Here is a 17,974-nt window from a genome sequence, read left to right on the forward strand (position 1 = left end):
GACAATTGTGCTTGTTGTTTTAAACATGATTTGCAATTTAGAGACTGATATTAAGAGCTAAATATTAATGGTCTTAAAATTTTAATGTTTCCCCAACAGTGGCTTCAGTGAGGAAGTGGCTTTCTACACATCTGGAAGTGTCCCTCCTACACCAACAGGACCTCAACTCATTAAAGCTGGAGTCACTTGGTTGTCATTACATTGGAGTAAGCCCTCAGGAACTCTCTCTGATGAAGGCATTTGTTATATTTTGGAAATGGAAGATGAAACCTCAGTAAGTCTATTGAATATCTATCAACATGAATGATCTTTAGCACTAAGTGAATGTTGTAGTAAGTTGATGCCCTCCTATTTCACCACTAGAAGCAGGTTTATAAATTAGCCTATTACAATAGAATGAAAATTTAATTTCTTTGGCTGTAGAAACCCTTATCCAAAATATGACAATGAGAACATAGAAAAGAAAATCATACTGGTCCAGAAGTTAAAGTTTAAAGTGATATTTCACACTGCAATATAACATTATACCCTGAGCTGGTTCAAAATGCTAGTTCATCATGTCAGAGATTTAGCTTGGGTTGCCAGTGGTTTGAACTGAACTGGAGTCTTGTGCGACTAGAGGTGAATCCACAGACACTCAGTGACTCTCTTTTTCTGACTTTAAGGGGCGCCAGGCAATGCTAATGGAAAATCTCAATTTTGTGTAATATGACAAAAGAGTATCTGATCTGGTTGTGTCAAAACTAAATGGCCCCTTCCGATGCAAATTGATTTCTATATCCTTTAGGAACTACCCTTGTCTCGGAGTCCCAACGGCTGTATAACCAAAACAATATTATATAAAATATATGGAAACAATTTGTTCTCAAACAATTCCCATTGTATATGAATGTTATAGTTTTCTTCTAATAAATAAAATGCATGATTAGTACAAATTGAATGGAAGATATGTAGCATCAGCTATGGGAATACTTTATGCTATCAATGGAGACAAAAATCTCACAATTCTATGCTTCTCCTGCCTAATACATCCTGTCCATTTCATCTTAAATATTCTCAAGATAAACTACATTCATCCTGACTTTATATACAAAACTAACTATTTTTTTTTTCTGCAATAATCAACATTGTAATTAGAAGATAACTGTTATGTAAAGACAACCTAAATATTAGTATGTATGCAGGGGTGCAGTGCTGCCAGAGCTCACCGGAGGGCCACTCAAGGACCTCATGGGGCCGCTCTGCACCTCATGAGGCCGCTCCAGAACCTCACGGGGCTGCTCCGGGTGGCAGCAGAGGCCCACCCTCCCCAACTGTGGAGTGCTATTCTGGACATGTTTCTTCCACAACTGGTCATCTTCCTTACTCGACCTACCTCTCACTCTCAATTATACAATGGTAAATGCAACATGGCAGCCACCAAGGTCAGGTCTTGTGAGACCTCCTTGTCGTGGTTTTTTGTGAGCTCCAGCACCTAAAAAAATTAGCACTATACCCCTGTTTGTATGAATAGATTTTTGAAGAATAGGGGAATTAAGGATCATAAGAAACAGACAGGTATGTGAAGCTGAATGCATAGCCAGATCAGCCATGATCTTATCAAATTGAACAGCAGACTCAAAAGGCCAGATGCCCAACTCCAGTCCATGTGATATATTCTTATGAATTCAAAGGTTGAAAGTAATTTTTTATGACAAACAAATGATTGTGACGATTGATTTTTGCCTTTTAGGGATATGGGTTTAAGCCAAAATATAATGGAGAGGATCTTGCATATACCATTAAAAACCTTAGAAGAAGCAGTACTTATAAATTTAGGGTAAGTGATCTTACCTGGTTTGACTGGAATAATGATACAGGTTGTATCTCTCATATCTGGCGTTCTGTGGTTCGGCAACTCCCATGGTCAGCCACGTTTGAATCTGCCGCTGTTAATACAAACTCCTTACAGACATCATGGGATTCAAATCCCAGTCCCAATTGCTAGCGCTGTAAAGGCATTGCGCTAATTCTACGCTAACTGTGCTGCTCATAGTATTATTTTCTATTTTAAGCTTTTTTCTACTTTTGATATGTTTACCTAAGGAGTTCCCTTAAGAGTCAATTTCTGTTTTCCAGCATTTTTTGTGGTCCAGTAATGGCCAGGTCCCAACGTCACAGGATTAAAGAGATACAACCTGTACTAACTAATAAGGGTGATGAGAAAAACTGTACCAGGAAACCAGTATAAATTGCAACAAAATACTAAATGATGCTTTAAAAAATGAAGGGTCTTGTTAATGGTTTAAGATATGTTTATTTAAAACATCTGAAAGCAATTTGTTCCTAATTAATTCAAAAGGTAAATATTGTATAAAATTATACTTAGTATGGCCTAAACATTTGTTTCAAGAATCCTTTTTTTTTAATTCAAACTTGCATATTTGGTGTATTGGTAGGCTTCACAACACTTCAAGTCAGAATTGTTGGCACCTCATGCGCACACACACAAACACACACACACACACACACACACACACACACACACACGTACATGGTCATTTAGGAAGAATAAAGATGCCCATTTGGTGAATAGAAGGAGAACATTAAACTGAACCAGTCCATATCCACTGTATATTCATTTGGAGCAAAATAAATGTATTCTAAGACTTATATTAACTGTAGAATAAAATTTGAATTAGTCGTTGATAGTCTATAAAATGGGTATTTCATTATTGCATTATCCATCATTTATTTAGGAGTAAATGGATTCATGAACATTTTGTGCTGTTGTACAGATCTCAATTAAATGATCGTAAAATAATATAATTATTGTGGATTATTTGCAAATTCTTTAGAGTGCTGAGTGTTGTCATTCTCCTTTTACAAATGTTTCCTAAATATCAATACAATTGATATTTTTCTAAACTTAATAGCCAACTTGTTTCCACTACCTTTGCAGACAATACATTCCAGACCATCAAACACTACTGTATAAAACATTCATTTTTGCGACCTCTGGTTCTTTTGCATGATGTGATTGCTGAGGTATCAACCACTAGAAATAATTTCCCCTTATTTACCCTATCTAAACTATTCCTGATTTGATTCTATCAAATTTCCTCTTAACTTACTTTGCCCCAAAAGAAAGCAACTCCAGCTTTGCCAATCCTGTATAACCAAAGCCCTTCATCTCTGGTACCAAACTAGAACATTTTTTCTGTGCCTTATCTGAGTGTTTGACATCCTTTCCATATCTGATACACAGAACTGAACTAAGAATTACCAGTATTTGATAAATTTTACTGTTAATCTTTCCTTCTGTATGTGGCTCTTTGTCCATCTGCTGCCTCAGCCAGTGGCTAGTCATTTTAATTCCACTTTTCATTCCTGTTACTGACATGTCTCTCCATAGCTACTTTACTGCCAAGTTGAGGCCATAAGCAAATTTAAATGAACTTGCCTTATTTTGGCAGCCTTGTTTTTACCCCTTCCCCCTTGATTTCCCTGATCCTTCTGGCTCCTTTTCTCCTCTTTTTCCTTTTTTCTCTCTCTTGCCCTTTTGGCCTGCCCATCACCCTTCCTTTCTCTAGCTCCTCACCTTTTTTTCTTTCCATCATTTAATATCCTCTCCCAACAGAGTACATCTTCCTTAGTCTTCTACCTCTTTAACCTATCACCTCCTAACTTATTACATTATTCCCATTTTCCCTAACCATCTTTTTTGCCCTCTCATTTTCCTCCCCTTCTGCCTACCCTTCCATTCTGTCTTCTGCCCTCTTCGCAGTCCTGATGAAGGAATTTCAACCTGAAACATTGACTGTCTATTGCCTTCCATGGCCCTGCCTGACTTGCTGAATTCCTCCAAAATTTTATGTGTTGCTCCATTTTTTTAACAGATGCTGTCTTTCTAGTTTGCCTTATTAGTATTTAACAGTTTTCAACATGTTCTGCCATCTTCAAAGATTTATACGATATTAAATATGGAGCAGTTACCATGCCACATAGTTCCAGGCAAGGAAATTGAATTTTTACACTGCTCAAATAGACATTTTTGGACTTTTCGATATCAAAAGTAATGGGGACCAGGCATAAAAATGGAATTGAGCAGTTATGATCTTACTAAATGGTGGACCAACATAGAGACCATGTTTCTATTTCCTAGTTTTGATTATGTTAAAGAACAAAATTAATCCATTATGAATTTCAGCCTTTTTCCATTCTTAATTAGTATGTTGTATGTTACAGGTAATTGCGTACAATTCAGAAGGGAAGAGCAACCCTAGTGAAGTCACAGAGTTTACCACTCATCCAGACAAACCTGGGTTACCAAGTAAACCTTCGGTGAAGGGGAAAATTCATGCTCACAATTTTAAAGTAATATGGGGTATGATACTTATTCAGGTTATCTATAAATTTGAAACTGACTTAATAAGATTTATTGGAACCATGACTATTCCCTGTGATAAAATTGACCCCGCAGTCAACAGATTATCTGAATTTGGCCAGGTTATTTATCTGTGACGTAAATGTAATATTTATGCTCATCAGAGTTGTGTGGCAAGGTGGAGCAGCAGTTAGTATTGCTGCCTAACAACTCCACGGAACCAAGTTTGATCATGACCTTATGTGTGTATTTTGTCAAGTTGCAAATTCTTTTTGTAATCATGTGGGTATTTCCCACATCCCAAAGGTATGAAAATGTAGGAAAGTCATTAAAATATTGTGTAACATTTAAAAATCATGAATTGAAAGTGTACTGGGATATTAATAGCAATAGTATCCAATAGTCCAGAAAATCTGCCATCACCACCAAAGTCCTGAGTGTATAGAGTTATCAGAATTTCACTATATTATTTGGAGTTGCTCTCTCCAGTGCTCACCTTGTGCCCCACCTTGTGGCTCCAAGAGAAGTCTGTAGTGGACTTTCAGTACAATAACTAAGCAATTATAGCAGGATATGGTCTTTCAACTGAGGCCAGAATTATGGTGAGTGAACAGAAGTGATCCTTTCATGATAACCAATATTTGGTTTCCCATTGTAAATCAAAGGTAAAAAAAATCCTACAGTGAAGCAAAGTTTCCCTCTTTCTCATAAATAATTAACAGAGCTTTCACTGTGTATGAAATGGTTAACAAAATATGCACTAGAAATACCTGCTCTTGCAATAAATACATGTTTACCATACGTTTTTACTAAGTACCTGAAATTGCAATAAATCAGTCTTTATCTTTCCAGATCCACCAAAGGATAATGGAGGATCAGTAATTACAAAATATGTTGTTGAAATGTCTGAAGGTATAAATGGTGAGGCATTATTAAATTATTATTTTATTTTATTCTAAATTGGTCCTTGGCATAATGTATGTGAAACTATAAATGTGATATAAATGTTTCTCTTTCTGCAATCTAATATAAAGGGAGAAATTATTAAGATAGCTTGATAAGAACACCGGACTAAATTCTGTCCGCTTAGTTGAGTTTTGCCTTGTGCATAGGCTCAGGTCCCAAATGTTGATTATATTTATTTACCTTTTATGGATGCTGGGAGTCCTGCTGAATTCCTCCAGTATTTTGTGTTCTTAGTGCAATCACAATGTCTGCAGACTTCTGTGTTTTACTATAAATGTGTACAGATTTTTTATTTCTAATTTGTTGCTTTTCAGGAAACAAGTGGGATGTTGTTTACAGTGGATCTGCCAGAGAATATGTCTGTGACCACCTAAATCCTGGCTCCACATATCAGTTGCATGTTTACTGTATCAGTAAAGGAGGGCAGAGTCTGGTAATGCTATTATTTATTATGTTTATCATGTATGTCATATTTGCAATTGCTTTGCAATAAAAGCGGTGGATCTGGCAACCTTAGAAATAGAGGATCTTGCTTAATTTGTTCAAGTTTCAAACACTGAGCAGAACTTAAAAAAACTTGAAATAAATTTTAAACCCTAGGTCTTGTGTTAATTAAGTTTTATCTAAATTTCTTTGCCATTCCATTTACCTTAAATCATGACCTGGTATTTGCAATGGTGGAAATGATAATTTAACAAGTATTATTAGAAAAAAAATTTAACAATTACCCTTGAACTCTGCACATGTATGGGTCAGCTCAAAAATCCTGGTTAGTGACTATTATATCCTGCTCCTTCATAGAGTGTAGTTTTACAATTTTCACTGAGGCAATTGTAACAGATTATGTTGTGCTTATATTGTATGTAGATACGTTTTTGGGAGCTAAATTGGGGCAGGTTTTTTTGGTGTAGGTCGCATTCAAACACTTTGGAACAGATCTTATTTGGGGTACTGGAACTCTGCTCATGCTAGACATGTCAGGCCAGGAGCCTTTGCAGAAGCTTTGGAGAGTGGACAGGAGACTTCATTAGTGGGTTGTTGTTTACAAAAAGGCAACAGATGAAAAAACGGAGCCGCAGGCTATCTGGAGTGCAGTTTGCTGTTCTAAGAGAGTCATGTGGTTTAGCAAGCAAAGAAAGTAACGCAGGTTTTCTCTCTTGAGAGTGAGGGAGAGAGAGATCAGTTCTGCAGTTTTACAGTCAGCAGCAGCTGCTGGGACTGGAACAGGACAAGCTGGAAAGCTTGTGGAAAAACCCACATTTGGAAGACAGGTTGTGAGTGCTTAGTCTAATTTTTCTAAACTTCAATAAATAAAGGTCCAGTCTACTTAACTTCTTCAGACTACAAACCCCCACAATCAACCTTTGTGCTCCCTTCTTGGGTGGAGGCCAAACCAATACATAATATTCAAGATATGGCTTCACCAAGTCCCAAAGTGACTAAATCTGCTTACAATGTCTCCAGTCACTGTGTGAATTTAAAATTTACATCTATTTTCTCACTGTAAACATTGTTAAAAATGGATAGGGACAGCTGAGAGGAATATGGACAGAACAGGCAAATGAAACTAGCTTAATCGGCATGGACAAGTTGGGCTGAAGTGCCTGTGTCAAGAACTCTGACTTGATTGCTAAAAATGTTATACCACAAAACTGAATTCTTAAAGGTATGACGAACTACTGTTATTGTGAAAAACCTGACTAGCTCCAAAAAACATTTTCTATCAAGACTCATTCTCTCAGGAAATTTCTGTGAATTTTGAAAATGATTAGTGTAAGATATTTCAGCCAACAAGTTGAACATGCTTGAATATTTTTCTAACTTTCTATAAAATATCCAAAATATTATTTTAAAAATTAGAGAAGTTTATTTTTTGACCTGTCATCATTCTGTTCAGCTGCTAAACTCGCTTGATGATATCCTCATTTTTGGTGTCACAGATGCCCAACAGAAAATTGATGACAAAAACATTGCAGGAAAGGTAAAATTCACACCTTTGTTAGCAGGATATTTGAGACCAAGGGTGAATCCTTTTGCCACTGTCTGTAAAATTGGAACCTTGTGATTCAAATATGAGGGCAAAATTATACTAAGGGTTTCTGTGATGTTAAATTAAGTGGTTAACTTTTAGAATTATTTAGCACCTTCAGTTGTTGAAAAATACATTTTTAGCAATAATTAGGGCAATCAACAAAATCCAGCTTTCAGAAAACTTTATATCTGTTTAACCCAGTCTTTGTATATCTACAATAATAAGCGATATCTGTTGCTAATTGGAAAAGCATGCAATCTCAAAATGATTAGAGATTTCTTGAGTTGCTTTAAATACAGGAAGCACTCTTGAGGCTGAATTAAAATCATATTGGCTAACCACCAATAAGAGATATGAAGTTCAAAAAGTTCACAATATTTAATGATCACTGCCATATCTTTGTGCAGCCATAACATTTCCTTTCACTAAGCCCTATAATTAATTTTCTCTGATGTGTACCTTTTAAAGGTTTCTGAAACATTACAAGTACAGACGCCAGCAATTCCTCCAGGACCCTGTCAGCCACCAAGACTCGTGGGTAAAGCTCGAGCAAGAGAATTACAGCTACGTTGGGGTAAGACCTGTTTTTCTATAGAATATGTGTAGATTGTTTTGTTCATTGTCATGTTACATGATGAGAGCAATTTGAATGCAGCCTAGAAAGTATAAGACCATAAGACATAGGAGCAGAAAAAGGCTATTCAACCCATCGAGTCTGCCCTGCCAATTATTCATGAGCTGATCCATTTTCCCACTCAACCCCACTGCTCAGCCTTCTTCCTATAACCTTTGATGCCTTGGCTAATCAAGAACCCAGCAATCTCTGCCTTAAAAACACCCAATGACCTGGCCTCCGGTGGCAACAAATTCCACAGATTTACCACCCTCTAAAGAAATTCCTCCATATTTTTGTTTTAAGCTGATGCTTTTCAATCCTGAAGTTGTTCAGTCTTGTCCTAGACTATCCCAGATTTCTACATCTATTCTGTCCAAACATTTCAACATTTGAAATGTTTCAATGATATCTGCCCCCTCATTCTACTAAATGCTAGCGAGTACAGGCCAAGAGCTGTCAGACATTCCTTGTATGACAACTTTTATTCCCGGAATCGTCCTTGTGAACCTCCTCTGAACCCTCTCCAATGTCAGCATATCCTTTCCTAAAAGAACCCAAATCTACTCACAATACTCTGTGAGGTCTCATAAAGCCTCAACAACATATCCCTGCTCTTATATTCTATTCCTCTTGAAATGATTGCCAGCATTGCATTTGCCTTCATCACGAGGACTCCTAGGTCCCTTTGCATCTGGGTATTTTCAATTTTCTCTCATTTAAAAAATAATCTGCCATTTACTTTTTCTACCAAAAAGCATGGCCATGCACTTTCTGACATTATATTTCATTTTACCACTTCTCTGCCCATTCTCCTAATCTGTCTATGTCCTTCTGCATCCTCCCTGTTTTTTTCAATACTACCTGTTCCTCATTTACATAATCTACAAACTTGTACACAAAGCCATTTATTCCATAATATACTACATAAAAAGAAGCAGTCCTAACACTGACCCCTATGGAACACAACTAACAACTGGCAGCCAACCAGAATATGATCCCTGTGTTCCAACTTTCTACTTTTTGCCAATCAGCCAATGCTCTACTCACGCTAGTATGTTCCCTGATATACAATGGTTCTTATCTTGTTAAGTAGCCTCACGTGTGGCACCTCATCAAAGCTCTTCAGAAAAATCCAAATTAACAACATCCACTGCATCTCCTTTATATAGCCTACTTTTCAATAGTTTGTCAAGCAATATTTTCCCTGAAAGAAACTATGCTAGCTTTGACCTATCTTGTTGTCTGCCTCCAAGTACAGATGCTCCTCTACTTACGATGGTCTGACTTGAGATTTTCCAAGTTACAAGGGTCGTTATTTTAATGATTAAAAATTGTTTTTTTCAGCGTGGAATAAAAGGTGAATACCTTTTATAGCGGTTGCTACAACACAGAAAGTACACCACTGAACTTGGTGGGATTTCCAGTAGAACTGTTTATTTGAATTTTCTGCGTGTCCCTTTAAGGGCCACGGGAGTTTTATCCCCGTGCAGCAGTGACGTCATCTCGTTGCCCGGGGTGCGAGCTGTGGCCTAAGCCAAGAGGCAATGAGCAAGCCCCAACAGTGCCATCTTCTGCAGCTGCCCCACCAGAGCAGTGGTACAAACGGGGCCGGTTCATTTACAGAGATGTGCGCCGCCACACAGCCCCATCCCCCCGAAGCGACTTACACATCCTGCCACTTGGACAGCCGACCCCTCCATTTAGGCTGGGCCGTCTGGACGGGTTGGTCTAAGTCTGCGTGCGCCAGCTTCAGTTGGTCAACTGTGAACAGTTCTTCCCTACCCCAATGTCCAGGGTGAGCGTCTTTCCCGATCGATGGAGGACTTTGTATGGGCCTTCATACAGGTGCTGCATGGGGGTCAGCTGTGGGCCATGCTGGACAAACACGAACTCCACTGAGCCCAGCAATTTGGGGACGTTCGCCGTGTGCTTTCCGTGATGGGTCGGTGGAGGGGATGCCAGCGAGACGAGTCTGTTGTGGAGGTCCGCGAGAAGGGCCAGGGTCTCACCTCTGGATTCGGCGCCTGGTCTGAAAAACTCCCCTGGTAGCAACAGCAGTGCACCGTAGACGAGTTCCACGGATGACACCTGGAGGTCTTCTTTTGGAGCCATTCAAATGCCAAGCAGGACCCATGGCAGCTCGTCTGTCCAGTTGGGTCCTTTAAGCCAGGCTATGAGAGCCGCCTTGAGGTGCCGGTGGAAACGTTCTACGATTCCATTCACTTGGGGATAATGGGCCGTGGTGTGGTGGAGTTTGATTCCCGAGCAGTGTGCCAGTTGCACCCAGAGGGTAGAGGTGAACTGGGTGCCTGTCACTGGTCTTGTGGGCTGGAACACCAAAGTGGACGACCTAGTTAGCGAGCAGGGCTCTGGCACAGGACTTGGTGGAAGTGTCCTTGAAGGGGATGGCTTCTGTCCACCTTGTCATCCAGTCGACCACAGTCAGGAGGTAGCGGGCGTCCCTGGACACCGGTAAGGGGCCCACTATGTCGATGTGGATGTGGTCAAACCTCCTGGCTGGCGGGTCGAAATGTTGTACCGGGTCTCTGAAATGGCACTGGACTTTGGAGGCTTTGTAATGGGTGCAATTCCTCACCATCTGGGCCACTTGTTTTTTTAATCCATGCCAGATGAAACGTTCCGTCACCATGCGCACCAATGTCTTGACTGAGGGGTGGGCCAGGTTGTGAATCATCCGGAACGCTTCTTACCTCCACTGTGGGGGGACTACTGGTCGCGGCAAGCCGGTTGAGACATCGCACAGGACCGAGTCATGGTTGCCCGGCAGCTTCAGGTCCTCGAGGCGCAGGCCGGTGATGGCGGTTCGGAAGGCCTGAGTCTCTGTGTCCTCCCTCTCGGCCTGAGCTAATTGGGCGTAGTTCAGGCCAGGGGACAAGTTGTGGATGGTGGGTCTGGAGAGCGCGTCGGCAACGACGTTGTCATTACCCATCGGTGTTAGATGTCGGTGGTGAACTCCGAGATGTAGGAAAGGTGTCGCTGCTGGCGTGCCAACCACGGATCCTTAACCATGGTGAGATCCTGAGCGAGCGGCTTGTGGTCTGTAAAGGAAGTGAACGGTCTGCCATCCAGGAAGTAGTGGAAGTGCCTGATTGACAGGTACAAGGCGAGGAGCTCCCTGTTGAATGCACCGTAGTTTAGATCGGGTGGTCGGAGGTGCTGGCTGAAGAACGCCAGGGGCGCCACTGCCCGTTGACCTCTTGCTTTAGGACGCCCCTGATGGTCGTGGCGGACGTTTCCACCGAGAGTCCTGTGTGGGCGTCAGGTCGTGGGTAGGCCAGTAGGGTGGCCTTGGTCTGCACGAAGGCTGTCTCAGCTTCTTTTGAACACTTGAATGTCTTTTATTTGGCTGAGATCAGGGCAAACAATGGGTACATTATGCATGCAGCCCCCGGGATGAAGCAGTGAACTCCTGCAGGCCCTTGAGGGTGCCTGGCCTGGGGAACTGTTGTATGGCCTTGACCTTGTCTTGCGACGGTGCTCCCTCATCCACGGTGATAGTATGGCGCAGGAACTGTAGCGACTCCTTTCCGAACTGACATTTGGCCATGTTGATGGTGAGGCCGAATTCAGCCAGGTGGGTGAACAGTGTGCGGAGATGGGTCTTGTGCTCATTGTGATCTCGACTGGCGATGAGGATGTCGTCGAGATAGATGAACACGAAGTTAAAATCTCTACCCACTGCGTCTATGAGCCGCTGGAAAGTTTGGGCTGATTTCTTCAGGCCAAAGGGCATCTGAAGGAATTCGAAAAGTCTGAACGGGATGATGATGGCAGTTTTGCCAATGTCTTCTGGGTGTACAGGGATCTGATGGTAGCCCCTCACCAAGTCGACCTTGGAGATAACCTTGGCACCGTGTAAGATGGCTGTGAAGTCCTGAATGTGGGGATGGGGTATCAATCAGGCGTGGATGCGTCGTTGAGCCGGCAGTAGTCCCTGCACGGTTGCCAACCCCCAGAGGCCTTTGGGACCATGTGCAGGGGAGAGGCCCAGGGGTGTCCGACCTGCGAACTATGCCGAGCTCCTGGAGGCGGGAGAACTTCTGTTTTGCTAACTACAGCTTCTCCAGCGGCATTCGTCTGGCCTTGGCATGGACGGACGCTATACTGAGGCATGGTGGCGGTGAACTGTGGCCGTAAGATGGCGGGAAACTCATCTAGGATGCGGGAGTACTCTTTCCTGGGCGTGCCGACGGTCACTATCCACGGGCTGCGCGTGCTGGACGGCTCGAGTCGGAGGGTCTGGGAGGTACGGGTTTGCACAGCCTCCTGCCCTTCAGGTCGACCAGCAGGGTGTGCATTCTGAGGAAGTCAGCCCCTAACAGCGCAGTTCTCACGGTGGCCAGTTGGAACTTCCATCAGTATTTATCTGGCCCGAGGTGTACCTGAATAGTCCGTGTGCAAAAGGTCTGTAAATCGGTGCTGTTCGCTGCCCGCAGGGTGGGGCCTCGTGCTGTCGTGCGGGATTCAAGGGTGTTTGGGGGAGCACGCTCAACTCTGCTCCGGTGTCCACCAGGAAACACCATCTGTTGGTCTTGTCCACCACGTGTAAGAGGCTGTTTATGTGGTCAGCCGTTGCAGCCATCAGCGGTGGCTGGCCTGGTCATTTCCCTGGTACGAGCAGGGTTGGCGGCACTTGTGGGTTTTCGCTCCCCAACATTGGTGATAGAAACACCAGATGGATTGGTGCTCCTCCATCTTCTATTTGGGGGCGGGCTGTGATCAGCTGGGTCCAGGGCGGGCGACCTGGTTCATGGCAGCCTTGTTCTCTCATTTAATTCGCCTCAGCACATCGGCGTGGGCTACGATCTTCCGGGGGTCCAAGAAGTCCTCATCCGCTAGTAGGAGTTGGATGTCCTCTGGCATCTATTCAAGGGCGGCTTGCTCAAACATCAGGCAGGGTTTGTGACTTGCCAGTGTGAGCATTTCATCCATTAAGGCGGATGGGGCTTTGTCCCCCAAGGCAGTCGAGGTGCATCAGCCTGGCCGCGTGCTGCTAACGGGAGAGACTGAAGGTACCAAGGAGGAGGGCTTTGAGGGTGATATACTTGCCCTCCTCTGGAGGATCGTGCATCAGGTCATCCACTCTGCCCGCAGTTTCCTCATCAAGGATGCTCACCACATGGTAAAACATGGTGATCTGCCTCAGATGGAACTGCACCTTAGCCTGCCCGAACCATGTGAAGGGTCAATGGGTCCAAAAGGGGGGTATTTTCACGGATACAGCGCTGATCACTGACGAATCCATGTTTGGAGACCAAATAATGTCTGGGCTCTACGGGGTCGCCAGTGTAGCAGACCAATGTAGCAGCTGCTGCAGCACAGAAAGCACACTACTGAACTCAGTGGGGTTTCCAGTAGAACTGTTTATTTGAATTTTGCGCGCGCCCCTTTAAGGGCCACGGGAGTTCCACCCCTGCGCAGAGGTGACGTCATTCTGTTGCCTGGGGCGCGAGCTGTAGCCTAAGCCCCAACAGCGCCACCTTCTGCAGCTGTCCCGCCAGCACGGCAGTATAAATGGGGCCAGTTCACTTACAGAGATATGCGCCGCCACAATTCAACATTTAATTATAAAAGGTTTCGTATTAGATAAATTTCCCCACCTGTAGGCTACAGTAAGTATTCTGAGCATGTTTAGGTAGGCTAGGTTATGATGTTCAGTAGATGCAGTACTGTATCTTTTCGACACGATTTTTCCACTTTTGGTGGGTTTATCGGAACATCACCCCATTGTAAGTCGAGAAGCACCTGTACTGAGTAACCTCATCTTTGACAGCTAACTCAAACATCTTCCCAATCACTGACGTAAGGCTAAAGGGTCTATAATTTCCTTTCTACTGCCTCCCTCCCTTCATGAATAGTAGGGTGACATTTGTGATTTTCTAGTCTTCCAGGACCATATCAAAATCTTTGATTCCTGAAAGATCATTACCAATGCCTCCTCCACTATCTCTATTGCTACTTCTTTCAGAATCTGAAGTTGCAATCCTTCTGGTCTGCGAGTTTTATCCACCCTTAGACCATTCAGTTTTCTGGACACCTTCTCCCTTGAAATAGTAACTGCACTCACTTCACTTCCCTGATACCCTCCACAACATCTGGCACAGTGTTAATGCCTTCCACAGCAGCAGTTTGAACCCATAACCCACAGATTCAACCACATCCACAATGACATTGTAGGGCCACTCCAGGTATGACAGGGAGCATGGTACTTCCTCCACATGGTGGACCATTTCACTAGATGGCCGGAGGCAGTTCCCTTCACAGACACTACCACCAAATCCTGCACCAGGGCCCTAATCGCAACTTGGGTAGCACATTTCGGCCGCTGTAGCCAGTTTGTTGGGGACCCAGCTGCATCACACCACAGCCTATCACCTGCAATCAAATGGCACATATGGCCAGGCTGAAAGGCCTAAACTGGGTGGAGGAGCTTCCCTGGGTCCTATTCGGGATCTGCACAGTGCCCAAAAAAGACCTGCAAGCTTCTTCAGCCGACCTGATGTACAAAACCCCCCCTGGCAGACCCCAGCGAGTTCCTCTCTGCCCCAAAGGGCAAGAAGCAGACACCATGGTGGCCCGGAGCAAGATCCGCAAAAGGCTGGGTAACCTGGCACCCATCCCGACCTTCTGGCACGGACGAACAATTAAAGGACTGTGAGTACGTCTTAGTTAGAAGGAGAGCACACCAGCCATCACTGCAGCAGCCATATGAAAGGCCATTTAGAGTAGTAAAAAACAATGGGATGTGGGGGTGGGGGGTAAAGAGGAGGTGTTCACGATTGACCGATTAAAGCCGTCGCATGTGATTTGGAAAAGCCGGATGAAGTGGAAGCACCCAAGTGTAGAGGAAGGACATCCATACAGAAGAAAGTGCAGACTTTGGGTTGTGGAGGGCAAGATTGCCGGTTCTGGTGAGGGGGAGGGGCAGTTGTGTGGCAACCAATACATTTGTTGTTTAGGCAAAGCAGCTCCGATTGTAACACGCACACGGTTGGAGCAGCCTACACCTAGATGACGCTGGGCATCTTCCCCTCAAGGAAACGCGCAAAGAATAAATAGCTGCCAATCAGCGACAGAACTTTTGGTTCTCAGCGGCAGGAACAGGGAACACCATTAAAAAGCTCAGTGAGCCGTGAAAGATTATGTTGTATTTGTATTGAATATAGATATGTTTTTGGGAGATAAATTGGAGCAGGTTTTTAAGTGTAGGTCACATACAAATACTTCAAAACAGATCTCATTTAAAATACTGGAGCTCTGCTCAAGCCAAACAGGGTGGTTCCTGGGGACCTTGGCAAAAACTTTGGGGAGTGCCCAAGAGACTTCACTAATGGATTGTTGTTTTGAAAAGCAACAGATGAAAGAACTCTGAGGAGTAGGTTCAGAGCTGCAGGCTGTTTGGGAGTGCTGTTTGCTGCTCTAAGAAGGTCACTTGAAATAAGTGAAACAAAAAGGAATTCTGTGGTGATCTGAAAGAAAGATGTTATCATCTGGAGAACCTTGATGGGGCAAGTTTCTTCAGCAAGACACCTACATGGCTTATTACAAGGGATCAGTTTGTGTCCAGCGAACAACAGATATCTCTCTGAAAACCAACAAGAACCTTCCTGAGTGGTAACCATATACCTTTCAAGCACCAAAGCCTGGTGAACTTTATAAATGTTAAATTCTGTGCACAGTATAAAAATTGCTTGCAACCAGTAAACTTGGAGGAATGAGAAGTGTGATTGGACTGTGAATCAAAGAACTTTTCTGAACTTACATACACATTATATACTCATGTGCTTAGAATTAGAAGGGGGGTAAGTTAGGTTAGTTAAGTTAATAGTAACAAGTTAAAGTTTGATCCTGTTTTCCTGTTTAAAGATAATTTATTTAAGTAACCATTTGTCTTGGTGAATATCTATTGCGGCTGGGTTTTGGGGTTCTTTGGGTTCGTAACAGAGCAAACAATAAAGCAACAAGTTTTGGAACAAATCTGTGGACTGCTGGTCTCGTTATTCACTCCATAGCGCGAACACTACACTTCCATCTTTTCCCTCCTTATTAATTTTTTAGTTACCTTCTGCAAGTTTTTTAAAACTTCCCAGTCCTCTATCTTTCTATTAATTTTTGCTTCCTTGAATGCCCTCTTTTTTGCTTACACATTAGTTTGACTTCCCTTGTTAGACACAGTGGTGACATTTTTCCATTCAAATATTTCCTCTTTTTTGATATGTATTTACCCTTGCCATAACATTACTTAAAGACCACAAACAATAATTGTTAAATTATACAAATAATTTAGAGTTTAAAAAAATTTAATGTAAAAGTATTGTTTCTTGATAAAGTAAAAGTTTTAAAATTGAATCAATGTATCTAAATTATCTTTCTCTTTAAGTGTGGATTGATGCTATTGCGTACTTTTTTTTTACACATTAGGCTTAATGGGTACTTAAATATTCAAGTCAATAAGATCATAGCTGCTTCTCCTCGATTTATCACTTCCTTTTCCCATATCCCTTAAATTCCTTAATGTTCAAAGTGTTTAACTGGCAATTAGATCTTGTATAAATGGTATAGATTTATAGCATTTATGTTTGTTTTACATTCATTAAATATTTTAGAAAAGCATTTCAGACTTCAAATCATTGTATTGGTATTACAACATGTCAGATGCTCTGTGGCCCATTGCACTACACAACAAGAATATTATTTAACAAATCATGAATTTATCTGTAAAAACAAATGATGAAAAATAAAAATTGGGACAAATGTTGATTTTGTTCTATTTCAAGAGTTCAAGCTTTACAACAATAAAACACTCAATTACATAAACTGCATCTTAAAAATTATTTGATAGACAACTCTTCTGACTTAAGTAATTATTGTGCTGTGAACAAAAAAGGCCTAATGTAAAATAAATGATAAACTAGCAGGATGAATTTGTTTCCATTTCCAAGTATATGTAGATTTTTGTATATCTAGCACCACCTGCAATCTTTTTGTTTGTTGAATAAGGATATTTCAACAATTAACAGATATTTCCAGATAGTAGAGCTAGAAAATTTTAAAGCAAAGTCAGAAAGATAAAAAATATAGAATACAGAGCATAGTACAGACCCTTCAGCCTGCAATGTTATGCAAACCTACTCAATAAATGAAACCTTCCCTAGCTCACACCCATAATCTTCTATTTTTCTTGCATTCACGTGCCTATCCAAATGTTCCTGTTGGACCAGCCTCTACCACCAACCTTGGAAATGCATTCCGGCATCAAATATTCTGTGTTTAAAAAAAAAACTTTACTCCTGATGTCTCTCCTAAACTTTCCTCTTTTACTTTGTACAGATGTCCTCTGGTGTTTGCTACTCGCACCTTGGGAAAAAGGTGCTAATTGTCTACCTTATCTATGCCTCTCATAATCTTGTAGACCTCTATTAAGTCACCTTTCATCCTCCTTCGCTCCAAAGAGAAAAGCCCTAGCTCTGATAATCTTGCCTCAAAAGATATATTTTCCAATCCAGGCATCTGGTAAATCTCTGCAGCTTCCATATCTTTCCTATAATGAGGTTACCAGAACCAAACACAATATTGTAAATGTAGTCTCACCAGAGATTTATAGAGTGCAACATTGCCTCACGACTCCTGATTTGAATCCCCTGACTAATGAAGGTCAGCATTTCATAAGTCTTTTTAACTACCCTATTAACCTGTGCGGCTTCCTTGAGAGATCTGTGGATTTGGATCCTAGGACCTTTTGTTCTTTCACATTAAGAGTCCTGCCATTAGGAAAGACCTGCCAATTATTTTAGTGGGAAGAGTAAATGTATAAAATGAATGTGATGCCAAGATTACAGTATCTTTTTCAATCATTGTCTATTCCATTACCTAAAAATTTCTTTAAATTATTAAATAATTACATAAGGCAATTCCTATGGAATAACAAAGTCCTGAGAATTTCATTGGAAAAGCTTCTGGATTTTAAGAATGC

The 17,974-nt window shown here is 42.0% G+C and overlaps 1 protein-coding gene across 10 annotated transcripts in view; it reads left to right on the plus strand.

The window, feature by feature from the left end:
- fndc3a (fibronectin type III domain containing 3A) overlaps window positions 1-17,974 on the plus strand; it is a 231,167-nt gene that overhangs the window by 161,053 nt on the left and 52,140 nt on the right. For all 10 annotated transcript variants that reach the window (XM_069889664.1, XM_069889666.1, XM_069889667.1 and 7 more), the window contains 6 exons: window positions 100-274; window positions 1,733-1,819; window positions 4,228-4,366; window positions 5,219-5,287; window positions 5,647-5,765; window positions 7,833-7,938. In XM_069889664.1, coding sequence (XP_069745765.1) covers window positions 100-274; window positions 1,733-1,819; window positions 4,228-4,366; window positions 5,219-5,287; window positions 5,647-5,765; window positions 7,833-7,938 — 695 coding nt within the window. The remainder of the gene's footprint in view (window positions 1-99; window positions 275-1,732; window positions 1,820-4,227; window positions 4,367-5,218; window positions 5,288-5,646; window positions 5,766-7,832; window positions 7,939-17,974) is intronic.

The sequence above is a fragment of the Narcine bancroftii genome, chromosome 7, assembly GCF_036971445.1.
Source record: "Narcine bancroftii isolate sNarBan1 chromosome 7, sNarBan1.hap1, whole genome shotgun sequence".
In the NCBI taxonomy this organism is placed as follows: Eukaryota; Metazoa; Chordata; class Chondrichthyes; order Torpediniformes; family Narcinidae; genus Narcine; species Narcine bancroftii.